This window comes from Notothenia rossii, assembly GCF_949606895.1.
Source record: "Notothenia rossii genome assembly, chromosome: 5".
Classification (NCBI taxonomy): Eukaryota; Metazoa; Chordata; class Actinopteri; order Perciformes; family Nototheniidae; genus Notothenia; species Notothenia rossii.
In genome coordinates, this window is record NC_136903.1 from 9,485,150 (window position 1) to 9,502,494 (window position 17,345).

Sequence of the window (17,345 nt, forward strand, 5' to 3'; positions counted from 1 at the left end):
CTAGCACCCCCGCCCCCACCCCGCAATTTTGCATTTTGAAATGCGTTGGCAGGATGTCATGCAAAAGGAACTATTTGAAAGAACTTTCTCATTCAAAGAATTAGACAAGGTCGAGGTTTGAAAGTTGTTTCAATGCTTATTTTTCTTTTCTTTTGAGCGTGGTGCAAACTTGTCAATGGAGAGATGTGAAATGGTAGATCAAGTGGTGGGAGGAACGCCTTTGGAGACACATGGACAGATTACTGCTTTTATCCGTTCAATGTCAAATAACTCTATACTCAAAAAGAAATAGCTGTTGCCATTCAGGAATGCATTATCAGACGTCCTTGCGAAGAGATACTGAACATTTACTCTCTTAATCATAAAAGGAGTTACAAAGAACACTAGCTGGATTAAAATAGTCATGAAATAGATCAATACCTATTAAAACTGAGAAAAAGCCCATTAGATACTGGATTGTTGTTATAGCTAATATGTAGTGTCAAGACATTTGTGTTAAGTTAATTTATTTAGTTCAGTCCTTTTGTCTTTTGCTTTGTCTTGTGATTTCCTGTTTTATTTTGTAGTAACCTTTCCCTCTCGTTTCAGAGCCTTCCTGCCCTTGTGTGTTTTCCCCTCCAGTGTGATTTTCAGCCCCTCCCTTAATTGTTGCCACCTGTGTCCCCTTAACTAGTGTGTGTATATAGTCTGCGTTTCCCTTTGTCCTGTGCCAGTTCGTCTTGTCTCATCCAGCCTGCCAGTCATTCCTTGACCGTGTTAAGTATATCTTTGATAGTCCATGTAGATGTTTTTGTTTAGAGTTTTGATCCTCCAAGTGAGCGTCTTGTGTTTTGACCTTAATTAAAAGACCTTGTTAATCTGACCTGTTTCTGGTGTTGTGCGTTTGGGTCCTGAGCCTTGTGACATTCTTAACATAATACTAATATGTGAAAGTTATTAGACTGATAACAATTTGTATCACCTGCTGTTAATTACTTGAAATGCATTAAACATTTTTAGGATCCCACTAATGATGAATACTTTTCTAACATTGACTATTTTAGTTTTGTATTCTGTCCAAGGGGTTTATTGGCCTCTATACAGTTAGTTTAAAACTCTATGTCGAGTTATCAAATCAAATCAATCTTTATTTGTATAGCCCAATATCACAAAACACGTTTTTATCAGTGGGCTTTACACATTAAAAAATAACAACTTTGTAAATGATGGAGTTACAGCAAAATGAAAATACAAGATAGTGTATGTAATACAAATATAAAATAAATTAATATAACACAAAAAGACAAAACATTCAAATTATTCAAGTACCATCAAAATCAAATCAAATGAATAAAATGTGAGCTCTAACCGAAGGCTTTGTTAAAAATGTAGGTCTTCAATGCACTTTTGCAAGTTATGAGATCTTTCATTGTTTGTCTCCATCAATAGAAACCCAAAGCATTTCTTAGTTATTTGTACATAGAAACCCGATAATAATAATAATGTGTTAATGGATATTATACATTAAATTGCATTACATGACGCTTTTATCCAAAGTGACTTACATACTCAATACTGTGGACAATCCCCACAGGAGCAATTTGGGGTGAAGTGTGTTGCCCAGGGACACAACGACATGCTGACTGCAGTGGGGTTTGAACCTGTGCACCCCTGATTGAGCTCCATTTTGCAAGTGTATCGCCTGAACCCTATGCTGTTTTCCCGCTACAGTAGCAGTATCCTCCAGTGTCTGATCCCAGTGCATTCATGTGGCATTTCCTGCACCTCTCTCTATCAACTAATTACAGCTCATTTCCCTCACTTTGAGCTGCAGGGCCAGCTAAGCAGAGGGGACATGTTTTTCACCACATTGGGAGGGAAGCCCTTAGATGCCAGTCACTATTAAAGTCAATACGGCTCTAAGCCGCTCCGCACTGCCTATCACATTTCCTATTGCAGCTGATAAGATATATAGCCTTATAATATTAAGGCATGTTTCTATGTTGACTTCCTTAATTGAGGAACCAGAGTAGCCTGCGATGTAGTCGCAGGTATTAAAGCTAAATCCTTCAGACGTATATGGATGAAGTGGTTGTTGCATAAGCCAAAATACAAACCCCCTTCCTTTATGTAACCCCCAATACAAACACTCTCTGGGAAGCTGTCAAATCCATTCGCTTCATATAAGGATATCATATGTTTGCTCACAAAAGGGTACATTTTCAGGAGTCTCTATTTAAACAAAATGTCCCTCAGCCTAGAAAGGTATTTTCAACATATGCACCTTTCAAAAATGACTGCTTTGATTTCAAGTACTGGTATTCCTAAATTAAGTTATTTGGTTTTATTCAATTGCCGTTGAGTTTAAAATTGAGAACAAAAACAAGAAAATGTCTGATATAGGTGAGGAAGAAACTGATGATTACATAAGTAAACGTGTTCATGGCAGCTCTTCAAAGCAGCGATGGGGAACCTGAGTACTTCCTAAGCTCCTTTGCTTTTGGCACAATAGCCTGAGAATGCATTACTATAATAATATTGAGGCGTCTGTGTTTCTTCCGAATCAAAAACTTGTTGGTACATTTTGCAAGAGACGAAAAAAATATTTTCTCAAAAGACAAACGTGTAACTTAACTACAATCATCCTAATTGTTATGTGGGCCCTTTGTACTGTAGTGCAAACAGTCACAGCTTTTTTGTCTCAAAGTACACACAAAAGCTGTTTCAAGGAGAAGCATTTTGGGCTATTTTCATTCAAGTTTTACTACAGCCTTAGGGACTATTTTGTGTAGTGAAGATCTAAAGCAGAGCTCAACTACAATGAACAATTATTTTTAAATGACATCGACAAAGCTATCTGCTACAAAGTTGATGTAAGTAACTGAACAGTGTTGTTTAAAAACAGCTTAGTTTGTTTGACCAACATTTCAAAACCCAAATATATTTCATTTTAATGATAGAAAAACTGGAAAATGTCAAATAAAAATAAAAATGCTGTTATTACATTGGAGACTTTTGCATGATAAATCACTTGGATGATTATTTGTATCAACCTAAGAAATAATGATTGGGGCAGTGAGAGCCTTATGACCTTTGACCGTTTTATATCCATTGTTACAGCAGTCAGTGAAAGTTTTGTAAATTACATGACTCGAGCTGCTGAATGGAAAAAAAAAATACACTTTTTGGTTCATTGCTTGATACAGACTTTCTTTAAGCACCCCGTGGGACCTTGTTAGCGCTAGCCTCTCAATCTTCCAAACCAAACAAACTAGAACAAGCCAGGTTCGGCCCACACAGTAAATCAGTCATCCGTGATGCACAGTCTGAAATACAAAGCCCTGTGACCTTCCCTGGTTATTGTTTTCTCCTTCATGTATTGCCATGGCGGCGGTGCTTTCATTGTTGCCAGCGTAGCAGCAAGTGGTGCACCGGAGCACCGAAGGTTGGCATCTCCTGCGGTGTTTGGAGAAGAATCCGTGTGTAACCGTGTGCCCCCGTGTCATAATCGCCTCAAGCCTTGAAGGCTCTGTCAGCAAGTTGTCCTTCTCCAAAAAGATCAGGGGACAAAGCATTATGGGAAAAAAGCAATACGCAGACAAACAGAGATTTTTATAACAGCTGCTCCTAACACAGCAGTATGTGTGTTAGAAGCAGCCCTCCCGCCTGTGAAAGCATTTTCTCTCAGCCTTTGAGGAAAAAAGGGAACCGCCATTCCAGCAGCTCTCTCTGAATTGTACTTCAGCCCATGGAAGAAATACAACCGATTTTTACCCATAAGTGTTTATTCGTAACGTGTTTGGAGTAATGGCAACTGGAGTCTTGTTTGCCACATGACCATGTAGGCTATAGTTTGTTTTTGAATTCTGGTAGACATCCTCTGACGTTTCATATCGCGCTATCATCAGGCTATACCTGCCAACCCTACCGATTTGGGCGGTATAGTCTACCGCTTTTGACATGTTTCTACCGCCTACCGATTTAGCTGGCTTTCCCTACTGATTTTCAATCTTCCCAAGCTATAACAAATACAAATGACACTCCATAGACACTGGACTCGCCTTTTGGCGGACACTGTTTGCAGCTTGATCGCATCATACAAACAGTCCTCTGTGTTTCTGAAAGAGAAACAACGTGCAGACCGGGGGTAAGGCAGCGTTACCCCCGACGAGGCATTTGAGTCCTGCAGGATTTCCCCGTTAATATCAGTGTCTCGAAAACACATGTTGGCGACTGAAAGACATCCAGTGTTTGGTCTTTTCCGGAAGCATCCAACAGTGTCTCAGCTGAAAGAGGACCACAAACACACACACATATAATACTGTTTTGAGATTTGGGGATATTTATCTCCCATTCTTTCACTTTTTCTGACATTTTCAACACCAAACATGTCGTTAATGTCTCTGTTTAGTGAACTACAGCAATCTGAAAGCCTATACATTATTTATATCACACTTTATTAGTAGAAAAATGCAGGAGATGACTTTTTTAATGCAGTATTTTCAGATTTATGGCGCAACACAAAGATATTTTGCTCTGTGCAAACCTTTGACTCTAATATTTCAACAACATGAAACAAGAATATGAACCTGGCTTTATCCAATGTTCACACAAGAGTTCTACATCCTGACACATCCTTCATCTACACTGTCTCAACTGAAAGAGGACCAGAAACACATTACAAATATAATAAAATCTGGAGACTTTGGGATATTTATCTCCCATTCTTTTACTTTTGGACATTTTACAGACCAAACATGTTGTTGATGTCACTGTTTACCAAACTAACACTTTTTCAGAAAAATGCATAAATTGATGCAATACATGTTAAATACATGGTTTATAAATGTAATTACTGGGGTTCCATTTCTTTTGATTACCTAATTTGGGCGTGCACATTTGCCACGTGCAAACCTACCTCTTTTGGATTTGGAAAGGTTGGCATGTATGTCAGGCTATGTTATCAATAATGTCTAATACTTTGGTTTACGACCTACTAGGCAAAACAAATATTTCAGCCTCAGGTCTACCTTGCGTTTAGGGCTTATTACTGTAGCATCTTTTAGCAGGCTAAACTAACACGGGAATATGGTAGGCTTCTAAACATCAACATTTAGCATGGCTGTTTGTTAGCATTCTGATGATAGCATGTTTTTGCTCAAATCCTTGCTGTGAAGCTCACAGATCTGCTAGCTTCCATATTATCTGCCTTGTTCATTTCAAATCAACAACACTTCAAGCAGCACTTGGAGGAAAGTGATAGAAGAGAGAAATAAAATGATGTTGAATGCTTTAGAATCAGCAAGTTGTTTACCATAAACATGCTCCATCTTATCATATTTGTCAACAGATAAAGCATTAGTATTTGATGAATACTTCTTGGCTGAGGAAGATCCAACTTCGCTTTAGATGTTTATGCAGCTTGACAGGTTTAAAAAAAACTCAAATGCACAGTAAAGGTTCAGCTCAATATGAATCACATCAAATATTGTTGAACTTTGAAAGGCACTTTAAATAAATGTTATCAAGGTTATGAATGGGTCGCTTTTAAAATGGTAAGAGATAAATCTGTATAAATTCTTATTTTGATATAGTTGACATGCTTTCATCCCTTTGTCGCTGATACAAATATTGTTATACCGAAAATATGAATAAGTATTTCTTAGGGACGGCTGAGTTTGGGTGTATGTAAAGCAGCTTAACATTATTCTTTTAACAATATAATTGTAAGATAAAAATATATATATTTAATACAAACATAGTGAACAATATTCTCCTCTTTGATTCATTCAGAGATGTCGTTTTCTTTTCTTTTTAAAGGTTGTGTCGTGAGATTGTGATACAATATGTAAACGTGTTATTTGTCAAAACACAAACATCATTATAATTGTCAGAACTTGCATCTCTATCAAATTTGTCTTTGATTTTACCCTTCTTCCTCCAAAAACATCTATTAGCAGGTTTTTTCCCTTTTTTGTTTTCTTGGATGTTGTGAAAGGTGTGTGTGTGTGTGTGTGTGTGTGTGTGTGTGTGTGTGTGTGTGTGTGTGTGTGTGTGTGTGTGTGTGTGTGTGTGTGTGTGTGTGTGTGTGTGTGTGTGTGTGTGTGTGTGTGTGTGTGTGTGTGTGTGTGTGTATATAGAGTCTTGTCAAAATTCATCTACTTTATAAAAGCCTGACATTCTGGGGGATGTTCCTCTTTGAAAACACATCTCCTGAAGAACCAAACATGTACGATGAAGGAGGCGTGTGGCGCAGTGGATAGAGCCTTGGTGTTCGGATCAGGGGGTCACAGGTTCAAACCCCACTGCAGTCAGCATGTCGTTGTGTCCCTGGGCAAGACCCTTCACCCCAAATTGCTCCTGTGGGGATTGCCCACAGTATTGAGTATGTATGTCGCTTTGGATAAAAGCATCTAACAAGTGACATGTAATGAACCTCTGAACTGAGCTGGGGAGGCGTGGCTTATGAGTTGAATCATGATATAACAGCACATACAGACACATAACACCAAACCACATCTATAAAAAAATAGCCCCAATAAGGAGCATGCGTCAACTTGGGAGGAATGAAAATGAGTTTTAACAACCACAATAATACTGAACTCTGCACACATTGTCACCCGTTGCCATAATCAGTAGACAATTGTTTTATTTTTTGAATCTCTGGAAGTAATGATATCCTCTGGAGAGGAAATCCCACTGAATTGAAGATGTATGTCCAGTGACATTATGAAAATACATCAAAACATTTGAACCTTTGATCACAACAACTACAACACTAATACATGTAATTGATCACTTACGCTAACACCCACACCACTAAATACGTTTTAAGCAAAGGGTCAAGATCACATATGGCTTTAGGCATGCCATTTGTTAAGGCTAAAAAAATAAATAAAAAATTGATCGTAGTATCACCATTTGCTTTATGTATTCCAATCTTTAATCAAACAATATATGTAGAATTTAGTACAGCTGAGACAAGGAAAAGTAGAATTGCTGCAAAAGGTTTATCCAGCCTTTGTATATCAATGAGTCCAGAAAGACTAAGTATTATAAGCTCTCTCACTTATGGGCACTTGCAAATAGGCTGCTTACCTAGTAACTTTAAATATCTGTGATGGATTTAGACAGAGCACCTGCACAGAAACATTGAGGTGAGCTTCAGGTTCAGATGTCCACAGGTTTCATGGCCGAGTTTCATCAGGACAACAGCTGGCCGCTGTAAGAGTTCTGCACCTTGTTATTCCGACCAGCTTCTTCGCCCGGATTAGGGCTTTGCTGTCCATCTGTCGGGCGTCGGCTTACATTTAAACCCTGCCATTTCACAGGCCTAGTAGCAGCCAACACGCCTACCAGGCAGCTAAGCTTCTCAATGACACAAGGGTAACCTTCCTAGAGAAATTCAGCTAGGTGACATTATAGCAGTGTTAAAGTGATCTTTCTTTGGGAGCTAAAGGTCACACTCTCCTGGTTGAGATGGATTTAACGCAGAGTGGCCGTCACTCACTATACATGTTCTGTGTTATAACTCTAAACTGCTGCTTGCTGCAAATAATTGAACCAATAACCATTTGATGTAGCAGTGACATTTATTTATTATAAATTACTATTAAATTATTACTATTTCATTTCATTTTTTTCATTTCCATCTTCATTTCGAACAGCTTTAAAAAACAAATACAAAATAATAAATGTGAAAAACAGAATACCAGCTTGTTAGAATACAGTATTTATCAATATTCATAATGATATTTATATATGCAACAAAAATATTCATAATCATAATAATAAATCGTGTGTCCGAAAGGGAGCAGAAGGAAGCACATGCTTATTAATTCCCACCCCTTACTTACTGCTAATCAATGATTATCCCTTAAAATCATTTCTGCAAGTTATTCCTACTCAAATATTTACATTTATACATACATTTACAATAATCTCTCATCTTCAATCACCTTTCTTCATTCTCATAGTTTTTAAAAAAAGTGTTTCTGTACATCCTTTTAAACTGAATGATGCTTGTGCTTTGTTTGAACTCCTGCTCCAAACCATTGCATAAAATCCCCCCACAGATTGTTCTACTCATACTTCTCAGAGTTGTTCTGACCTTGAGTTGTTTAAAATGTAGATTTCCTCTCAAATGATACCCACCCTCTCTGTCTACGAACAATGTTTTTAATTTCCTAGGAAGTAGATTATGTCTTGCTCTGTACATGATTTGTCACAGCCATTCAAATAGTACAGTCGATACAATTCTACAGCTTGGTCCGTCCTTTCAGGATAAAACTGCAAGCTGACTCAGCAGTTTGCAGAGGAATAGGAATTAAAGGCTTTTAACACTATGTGTAACAGATTACGTCAGCATCATCTTAAGGATATCAAAAGCTTAAAGGTATTTACCTAGGCTCAGGAGTGATGCTGCGTGACAGGTAAACTAAAGCTTTTAGCAACACTTTACTTGTAACAATACCCTCCCTACTTGTTGTTGGATTGTGCTTATTGTGGAGAACCTAATGAAAAACAGTCTCTTTCAGATGCATGGCACTAGATCTATGAGTTATTTCACATTAAATGCTAGATTAATTAAAACAACTCACTGCAAGTGGGTGCACACAACCTGTCCAATCAACAAAAAATGAAAAATATCGTTATCTTTATTAAAAAATATGGTTGTTTGAGTGGCTTGGGTATATACTGTAAAGAAACAATATCTTAAGCACCGTATTAAGATTGTCTGTATTATTATGATAGATCCACTGATGGCTACTCGTACGCCACTATGTTATAATAGGAACATAGGGAACCGTTCATTTCCTGATATGGTTCAACATCTTTAGGGTCCCTGTGGATTCTATCATAAAGGCATTCATCTCACTATTCATTGATATTGTTATTACTGGTCTTGCACCATAGGGTCCTTATTTATTCATCAATGATGTCTTACTTCTACTCGGCCACATGCTTTTCTTTGAGAAGCACTCCCCCTCTCACTTTACCTCAATTAATGTAATTCTCTTGGAGCTCACTTGAGTGCTGATTGGAATGAAACACTGTATTCAGAGTACATGCCTGCGAGGGAATGATAACACCAGATCATTAACAACACAGAGCGGCAAATGTTTAGCAGTGGATGCCATTCTTCATCCTAATGTGTCCCTGTCTGTACTTATTTGCTGCTGAAGCCATGTGCAATAAAGTTGCCGTCATGAAACAAAAAAAGGAATGACTGTAGAAACTCAACATCTTTCTCTCATGGCTCTTGGAAAAATAATCTGATGGATCATAATGGAGTAATCAATTCAGTGTTATTTTGTGTCGTGTTATTTTATGGGTAATTTAAAACTGTGTAGAAGAGTAAGAAGACTCATTACGAGGTCTCACTTGGGTCTATAACCTGCTGAAGTCGAAGTCATGGAGCTTTACCAACAGGGGATTATGATTTGACCATTTTCTTTATTGGGTTTCAGTATCAGTGGTAATAGAGTTGGACATAATAGTATCTCATCGACTGATATTCAATATGCGATAGCCACATGATACAGGGAGACTGATGGAATTGAGCTTGCAATAAGGACACTCCTTCTTCTTAGGTGTCTTAGCATGCCATACACGGCCCCGCTCCACTCCATCTAACGGCACTCAGCGCTGACTTGATCAATGGGGGTTAAGGAATAAGAATGATTCAGGATGGCTCGAGGCAGGAAGGAGCACAGCAGGCTTTGGTGAGGGGTGAACAATCATCTCCGCCTGTTTTGAAATCTCCCGGTTTCACTTGATTAAAGATGGTTTCATCAAATTCCCTATCTGGACTTTGACCTCTGAAGTAATAAAATACAATTGTGTGAAATAAATCTAACTCATAAACCCTTTTTTATGAGTCTGATGTCCAGTTGCACGTCGGTTTAGTTGGAAAAAGTTATTAGATGGGACCACAATGGTACTAACATGTCACCCCATGATTAACTGTTGACCGTAATGTAATTGTAATATCAGGTGTGTTGCCCCCTTTGCTCCACACAGTCATACTCCACCAAATATAACATGGTCCTTGAAATCTTTCGAAGCAAAAACATGTGCACTATCCGTCACAAACCTTATGTGGATCAGCAAAAACGCACCATGTGATCATGTGGCAATTTACAGAGAGAGATGAAACTGCATAATGCTGGCGAATGTCTTTGTATGGGGACAACAGCCTTCACACACAGACAGGAGTCCCCCAGAGACATGTCTTGATGAGTGTGAACTAGATATGAAGGATTTGATTCCTGTGGGGGAGGGGGTTTCTTTTCTCACACTTCACTGTGAGTTAATTACAGTTCCATAACATGTACTTGAATGTTGAAAATTACATATTTTAATTGATGCTTAAACATTGAATTAAAACATCCATCTACAATCATAGCATTAGTGACTATCATTAATTCACCCTTTAATGTTGAGGATGCCATTTTAGTTTTTTGCATATAACTGGAAATTATGAAATGATAACATCAATTGTTAATAAGTGGAATATGTGAAAGCATGCTTAAAGATAGAATTGGAGTTAAATGTTTTTTTCGTTTTCTTCTTAAACCCCGTATTTATCTCTCTGTATCCAATTCCCTGGTGGTGTAAGGTCTATATTTTATCGTAAAGGATTGCATGAGTCAAGTGTCAGCCACAGCACATACATCCCACTTGCCACCATCCATCTTTGATTGCATCCTCCTGTTACTGCTGCTCCACCCCCCTACTGCTTCTTTTTAAAACTTAAAGGGGACCTATCATGCAAAATGCACTTTTGTACGTCTTTTATACATGAATATGTGTCCCCGGTGTTCCAGGGAACTCACCAAGTGTCAGAAAACACAACCCTCTCTATTTCCCTCCATACCCAAATCTCTTAAAAAGGGGCTGCAACAGATCTGATACAGACTGATCCAGATTTGAACACTTCTATGACGTCACAGAAGTGGCGCTACGGCTATTGGGCCAACTCCACCAATCAGGAGGAGACAGCCACGGACATTGCCGTTCGAAAGCGCCGGAGACGCTGTAGTACATATGCCAGGCCTGTAGGTGGTGCTGTTCTCACAGAATCAGCCCATGATGCAAAGACAGTGTTAAATTGAGCGAAATGAGAAATGGCTAAAATGCATGATCTGTTTGGTATTTTGAAAAGTAAAAAGTATAAATATGCCTTATATAGGTATGGTCCTACACTATATTATTCAAATATAGCATGATAGCTCCACTTTAAACAGTGAATGCAGGCTAGACGTAGGATGAAAAGAGTAGGGGATTGAAACATAAAAAGACGTTATGGACCCAGATCAAACATCAGATGTGTTGAACGTATGCGCCTATTACACAGCATGAACAATGCTGTTAATTCCACCTGAAGCTCTGCCCCTTCACTTCATATCAGGGTGATACAATTGACTGATTGATCATCTGTAAGGTGTGGGCTGGAAATGGTGTTCAGAATACAGGGGACACAATTAGAGCGCGGATGAGATGTATGTAGATTACTAGGATGTATTGGACATTTGATTTTCTTGGTAGAATCAATACTTCCTAAGGTATCACAATAGGTGCCACAGAAAGCAGTGCATTCACAGCAGCTGCTTGCATTTGAAATACCTTTTGAAGCTCTGTGTAGAAAAGTGAACGATGCAAAATTCAAAACCGTCAGCACTCTCAATTATGCAAGCACATACCTTATTCCTCGTAACCGCCCACCTCTATTCATCTAGAGTCTGTGGCATGAATATTGCAGTGGGATTCATACTCTCTGTTCTGTGAGGAACTGTGTCACACCAGAATGGCATTTTTCAGCATTTGTATGTTGAACTAACCGTCCAGCGGAAAATGTAAACAATGTCGAAGGAAAGTGTTTTAGTACAAGTTCGCACTGCATATTTTAATTTCACTCTATAGCTCAAACCATGGCATACAATCTCATTGTACATGTTCCTGTATTCCTCTTTGAGCTGATGTACTTAATGTTCCAGATCTGCACTGAAATGCTAGGTAGTTTATTATTGCTGTCAAAGCTGGTACATTTTATTTTCAAACTAAATGGTTTTCCTCTTCTTTGTGTTTCCCCAGGTAACCGATAAGATGGCGGCCAGGGAAGCGACTGGGCACAGCTACCTGGTGGCTTTCTGGCAGCCCATTCTGATACTGATGCTTGGCGCCGTGCTGTCTGGCTCCACTACAGGCTGTCCATCCCGCTGTGAGTGCAATGTTCAAGAGCGCTCTGTGATGTGCCACCGCAAAAAGCTCATGACAGTTCCAGAGGGCATTCCTGCAGAAACAAAACTGCTGGACCTGAGCAAGAACCGCATCAGAACCATCAACCCAGACGAGTTTGCCATGTTTCCCAACCTCGAAAACCTGGAGCTCAGTGAAAACACGATCTCCACCATTGAACCTGGAGCATTCAATAACCTTTACGGTCTGCGGACATTAGGGCTGCGTAGCAACAAGCTCAAGCTGATACAGCTCGGGGTATTCACAGGCCTGAGCAATCTCACACAGCTGGACATAAGTGAGAACAAGATTGTCATCCTGTTGGACTACATGTTCCAGGATTTGTACAACCTGCGGTCCTTAGAGGTGGGTGATAATGACCTTGTTTTCATCTCCCACCGAGCTTTTCACGGGCTTAGTAGCCTTGAACATCTGAGTCTTGAGAAGTGCAACCTGTCCTCCGTACCAACAGATGCTTTTACACACCTTCACAATTTGATCACGCTCAGGCTGCGTCTGCTCAATATCAATGTGATACGGGATTATTCCTTCAAACGGCTCTACCGGCTGAAAGTGTTGGAAATAGCCAATTGGCCTTATCTGGATACGATGACTCCGAATTGCTTGTATGGATTAAATCTCACCTCCCTGACCATTGCAAATGCCAACCTGACAACAATTCCTTATGTTGCCCTGCGGCACTTGGTCTATTTGCGCTTTCTTAATCTCTCCTATAACCCTATCCATACCATTGAGGGGAATAAGCTTCATGACCTTCTGCGTTTGCAGGAATTTCACCTGGTTGGAGGCAGACTGGCAATGATTGAGCCCTACTCTTTCCGTGGTCTAAACTACCTGAAGATCCTAAATGTTTCTGGAAACACTCTAACTACTTTAGAGGAGTCTGCTTTCCATTCAGTCGGCAACCTCGAAACCCTTGCCTTGTATGATAACCCCCTGGCCTGTGACTGCAGACTGTTATGGGTTTTCCGACGACGCTGGAGACTGAACTTCAACAGGCAGCAGCCTACCTGTGCCTCCCCTGAATTTGTCCAAGGCAAAGAATTCAAAGACTTTCCAGATGTCCTGCAGCCAAACTACTTCACGTGTCGCAAGTCCAGGATTAGGGATCGCAAAGCTCAGCAGAAATACGTTGACGAGGGAGCCATTGTTCATTTCGCTTGCCAAGCAGAGGGAGATCCTTCTCCAGTGATAATGTGGCTATCTCCGCAAAAGAAGTTCATCACCTCCAAGACAATTGGAAGGCTTTCCGTGTTGCCAGATGGTACCCTGGAGGTTCGATATGCCCAGACCCAAGACAATGGTACATATGCATGTATAGCTAGCAACGCCGGCGGAAATGACACCTCCCCTGCTCACCTTCACATCCATAGCTACTCGCCTGACTGGCCACAAAGGTCCAACAAGACTTTAGCCTTCATCTCCAACCAGCCGGCTGAAACTGGTAATGGTACACGAGCCAATGCCCCTTTCCCCTTTGATATTAAGACGTTGATCATTGCCACTACAATGGGCTTCATCTCTTTTCTCGGTGTCGTCTTGTTTTGCCTGGTGCTGCTCTTCCTATGGAGTAGAGGTAAAGGCGCCACGAAGCACAACATCGAGATCGAGTATGTGCCACGGAAATCGGACGCTGGCATGAGCAGCAGCACAGCGGATGCTCCTCGCAAGTTTAACATGAAAATGATATAACCCAGACGAGGAATTTATTAATTTTGAACAAAAAAAAAGACAAATGGAAAAGAAAACATTTTCTTTCCTCCCTTACCAACCTGTGGATCCTGGTCTGTGAACATAGAGTACAATGTTTTTTTCTGATCGAAGTGCTAAAGAAGAGAGCACTTCCTGACTTTCACATGTAAGAGGGAATGAAAGCACCTCCAGTGCTACAAGGCATTGGTGGTTTCTACATGGCCTGTGAAGGCATCAACTGAAAGTCAACTTTGTCATATCAGTTCATATTCCTGTGGATTTATACTGGGAACAATATATCTGAAAAGAAAACACTTCAAACAGCCAGTATGGGAGGGGCAGATCAAACATCGCTGTTTTGTGTCTGTATTTTTTATGTTATGTTCTTTTTTTCTTACATTCGTTTCAAAGGTTGGATGTGAAGTTATGAATGAGATTTGTATAGGTTGATGAGCACATGTATACAACGTACAATTTAAATGAATCATCATTATACTATGTTCTACATATGGTCCGTTTTCTTTCCTACAGTGATGATTGTTCTGTAAAACATAAAATGTATATGTTGGTCACAATACCTGATGAAAAAAAAGAGTATGTCCCACCAGTGAGCAGAAATATATAAGTATAGCAAAATGACATGATTGGAAATAAAGAACGAGGCACAATAGAAAATCTTATTTGAAGCTAATTCAAAGCCAACTTATTGTCTTATTTATTCATTCTTTCCTTTACAAGGATTAGTCGTCCTGGTCCCTTTGCAGAAAAACAGCTCCAAAGCATGATGTTTCCACCCCTATGTTTCACAGTAGGTATGGTGGCCTCTCTCATCTTTTTAAGTGGGAGAACTTGCACAATTGGTGGCTGATTAAATACTTTTTTGCCCCACTTAAAATATGAATTGCCATGTTATGTACTGTAAAAATCAAACAAAAGGGTATGTAAGAATCAATTTAATGTGACAAACAGGATTTTTATCATTGGGAAATTGCTCTAATAAAGCCTTTTGAGCCATGTATCTGATATCAGTGTCAATGTCAGTCACCCCTATTATGCACACAGTGCACAAACATGGATTGAGAGCAGGATACATAATGACATGTGAGATGTTGCTGATATGATGGAGCTTTGTACCAACAATAGACACAGCATCTATCAAGCTGAATAGTTAATTTTAGGACGTCGATACTGTAAGCGCTTAATAATGGTATTATTTGTGCTCAACATGATTGTGAGGAAGAAAAAGTTTGGTGCTCAAATGTTTTAATAGATGTGCTCTTCAAGCTGCAGAATACTTCTTTCATAGTTTTTTTGTTTTCTTGATCGTTTTACAAAATCAATTGTTTATGTCGATGACCCCCCCCCCCATCAAAGCCATGGACATATTACCCTCCAGGATCATTTCAAGGTTTGCTATTCCCCAGAAATGTGCAATGTTTGTCAGTGGAAAAAGAACTGTGCATATAATGCTCCCAGTTGGACCTGCATATAAACATCTGACGTTACAGCCTTTTCCTTTTCGAGCGCACACTGTGGACAGCTTGGCTTTGCAACGTGTGTGAGGATAAAGGCTAAGTTATTTATGATGGATGACATTACAGACAACGACAGAGCTGGAAGTATGGACAGAATATGCAGATGGTTTGAGTGACACAGATGGTTTTACCCATGGAGCAATCTGAAGCAGCTTTGGTGTAATCCATTTTGCATAAAGAAAAAAAAAAATACCACTGGATATGGCTCATCGTTCTCCCTCTTGCTGAATGCTCTCTTTGTTCAAAGCGTGGCTACTGTACCCAGCCTTTTTTTGGTCCCGAGTGATCCCGGGAATCCGTTTTTTGTTTCTGTTCTACCATTTTTTTTTTTTTTGACCCTGGACTATGTTGAACATGTTGTCCAAGCCAACTTTTTACAAAAAAAAAAAGTTAAAAAAAGAAATCTATGGAAAATACATTCAAATTGTTCTGTGCAATAAAGGTAATATGCAGATTTTTTTTTTTTAAATTAACAAAATTTCATTGATGTTGAATTGTTGAGAATATGGTATGTTGTATTAAACAATCTATGGACTTTTTTAAACACATGATGGCCCTATCTTGATTTAAAAAAAAGTATTGTTGGTAAGGACTGTCTTATTACCAAAAACTACAGCCATGTGTGTGTCTGTGTGTAGGGTTGAATAACATTGGTTCATACCAATGTCACATAAATTACATTGTGTACATACGAGTCCTAATACATTTTATTTTTCCTCTATACAGATTTCTGAAAGTGAAATATAGTGTAATACCCCTTTAATGTGTTTTTACACATGAAGTCTAGCTGCACATTTGGCTGTATTTTTTGTATCTATCAGTGACCAAATAAACAATTTAGTGTTTATTTAATTTGATTGGATACCTCATTAAATGATTATTCAGACCGCAAGGTAATTTACCATCACATATTCCAATGCTAATTACTTGTTTACAGGGCATTGGTATTTCACATGTTTACTTGTCTGGCCTCTAAACATTAATTAACCACCATTAGTAAAGGATCACAAACATTAAGTATAGGGAATAGTATTCATTAGCACTGCTAATGTGTCATGTTAAAAATATACTTCTGTGTATTGGCAAGGTAATTAGTTGGTGACATTCAAAAGTGTTTCATATTAGGGTGTCTCTTAGTGAAACATTAGCAAATCAAGTTTTGAAGGTTATCGGAAATGACAATGGAAAGGACTGGGACAGCCGTGTTTTATCAAATATGGTTCTCTTCTGCATTATGTTTGGATCTTTGTCCAATTCCTTATCATTCCTTGCTTCCTTGGTAGGCTCCAGGGGGACTTTTGACATCTCTTCTCCTCAGGCTCTATCAAAGCATGCTCATTTGTCTTCTGACTTGAAAACAGACAGACAGAATAGAGGCGGAGAGAATATATTCTTGAGGCTTGAGATCCCTGGAGAGTACTGGTGACATCCATTGTTATCATTCCTCAGATATTAGATCTGTGTTTAAATTTCTAGGTCAGGAACAGGCAAATGGATTCTGACACCGTACGACAAGTCAACTCTCCCAGTAAGCATGGAAATACAGACACACCTCTGGGTGTTGCTTGCACTTTCCCAAATCCATGTTGTTGATTACATCTGGGTAATAAGTGATGCAGTTAAAGTGTACACTTGCTGTCTGTAGCACCTCAACAGAAGCATCAGATGCCTAAAATACAAAAGAAAGTCATTTAACATTCATGGGTCGATGTGGAACATACACTTATAAATAAGTAAGTTGCAGTAATGTAAAGACCAGACAATCAGGAGTTAATGGGCTAACATGTACAAAAGGACTTGCATGGTCAATATGGTAATGCACTGGAAAGAGTAACCAGCACATCTGATATTTAAAAACATAGGTAATGACACAACTAG

At 39.2% G+C, this 17,345-nt stretch overlaps 1 protein-coding gene across 3 annotated transcripts in view; it reads left to right on the forward strand.

Annotated features, from left to right (window-relative positions):
- lingo1a (leucine rich repeat and Ig domain containing 1a) overlaps positions 1-15,705 on the forward strand; it is a 128,784-nt gene extending 113,079 nt beyond the window's left edge. For all 3 annotated transcript variants that reach the window (XM_079679886.1, XM_079679884.1, XM_079679885.1), the window contains one exon: positions 12,076-15,705. In XM_079679886.1, coding sequence (XP_079536012.1) covers positions 12,088-13,932 — 1,845 coding nt within the window. In that variant the 5' untranslated portion in view covers positions 12,076-12,087 and the 3' untranslated portion in view covers positions 13,933-15,705. The remainder of the gene's footprint in view (positions 1-12,075) is intronic.
- The last annotated feature ends 1,640 nt before the right edge of the window (positions 15,706-17,345 follow it).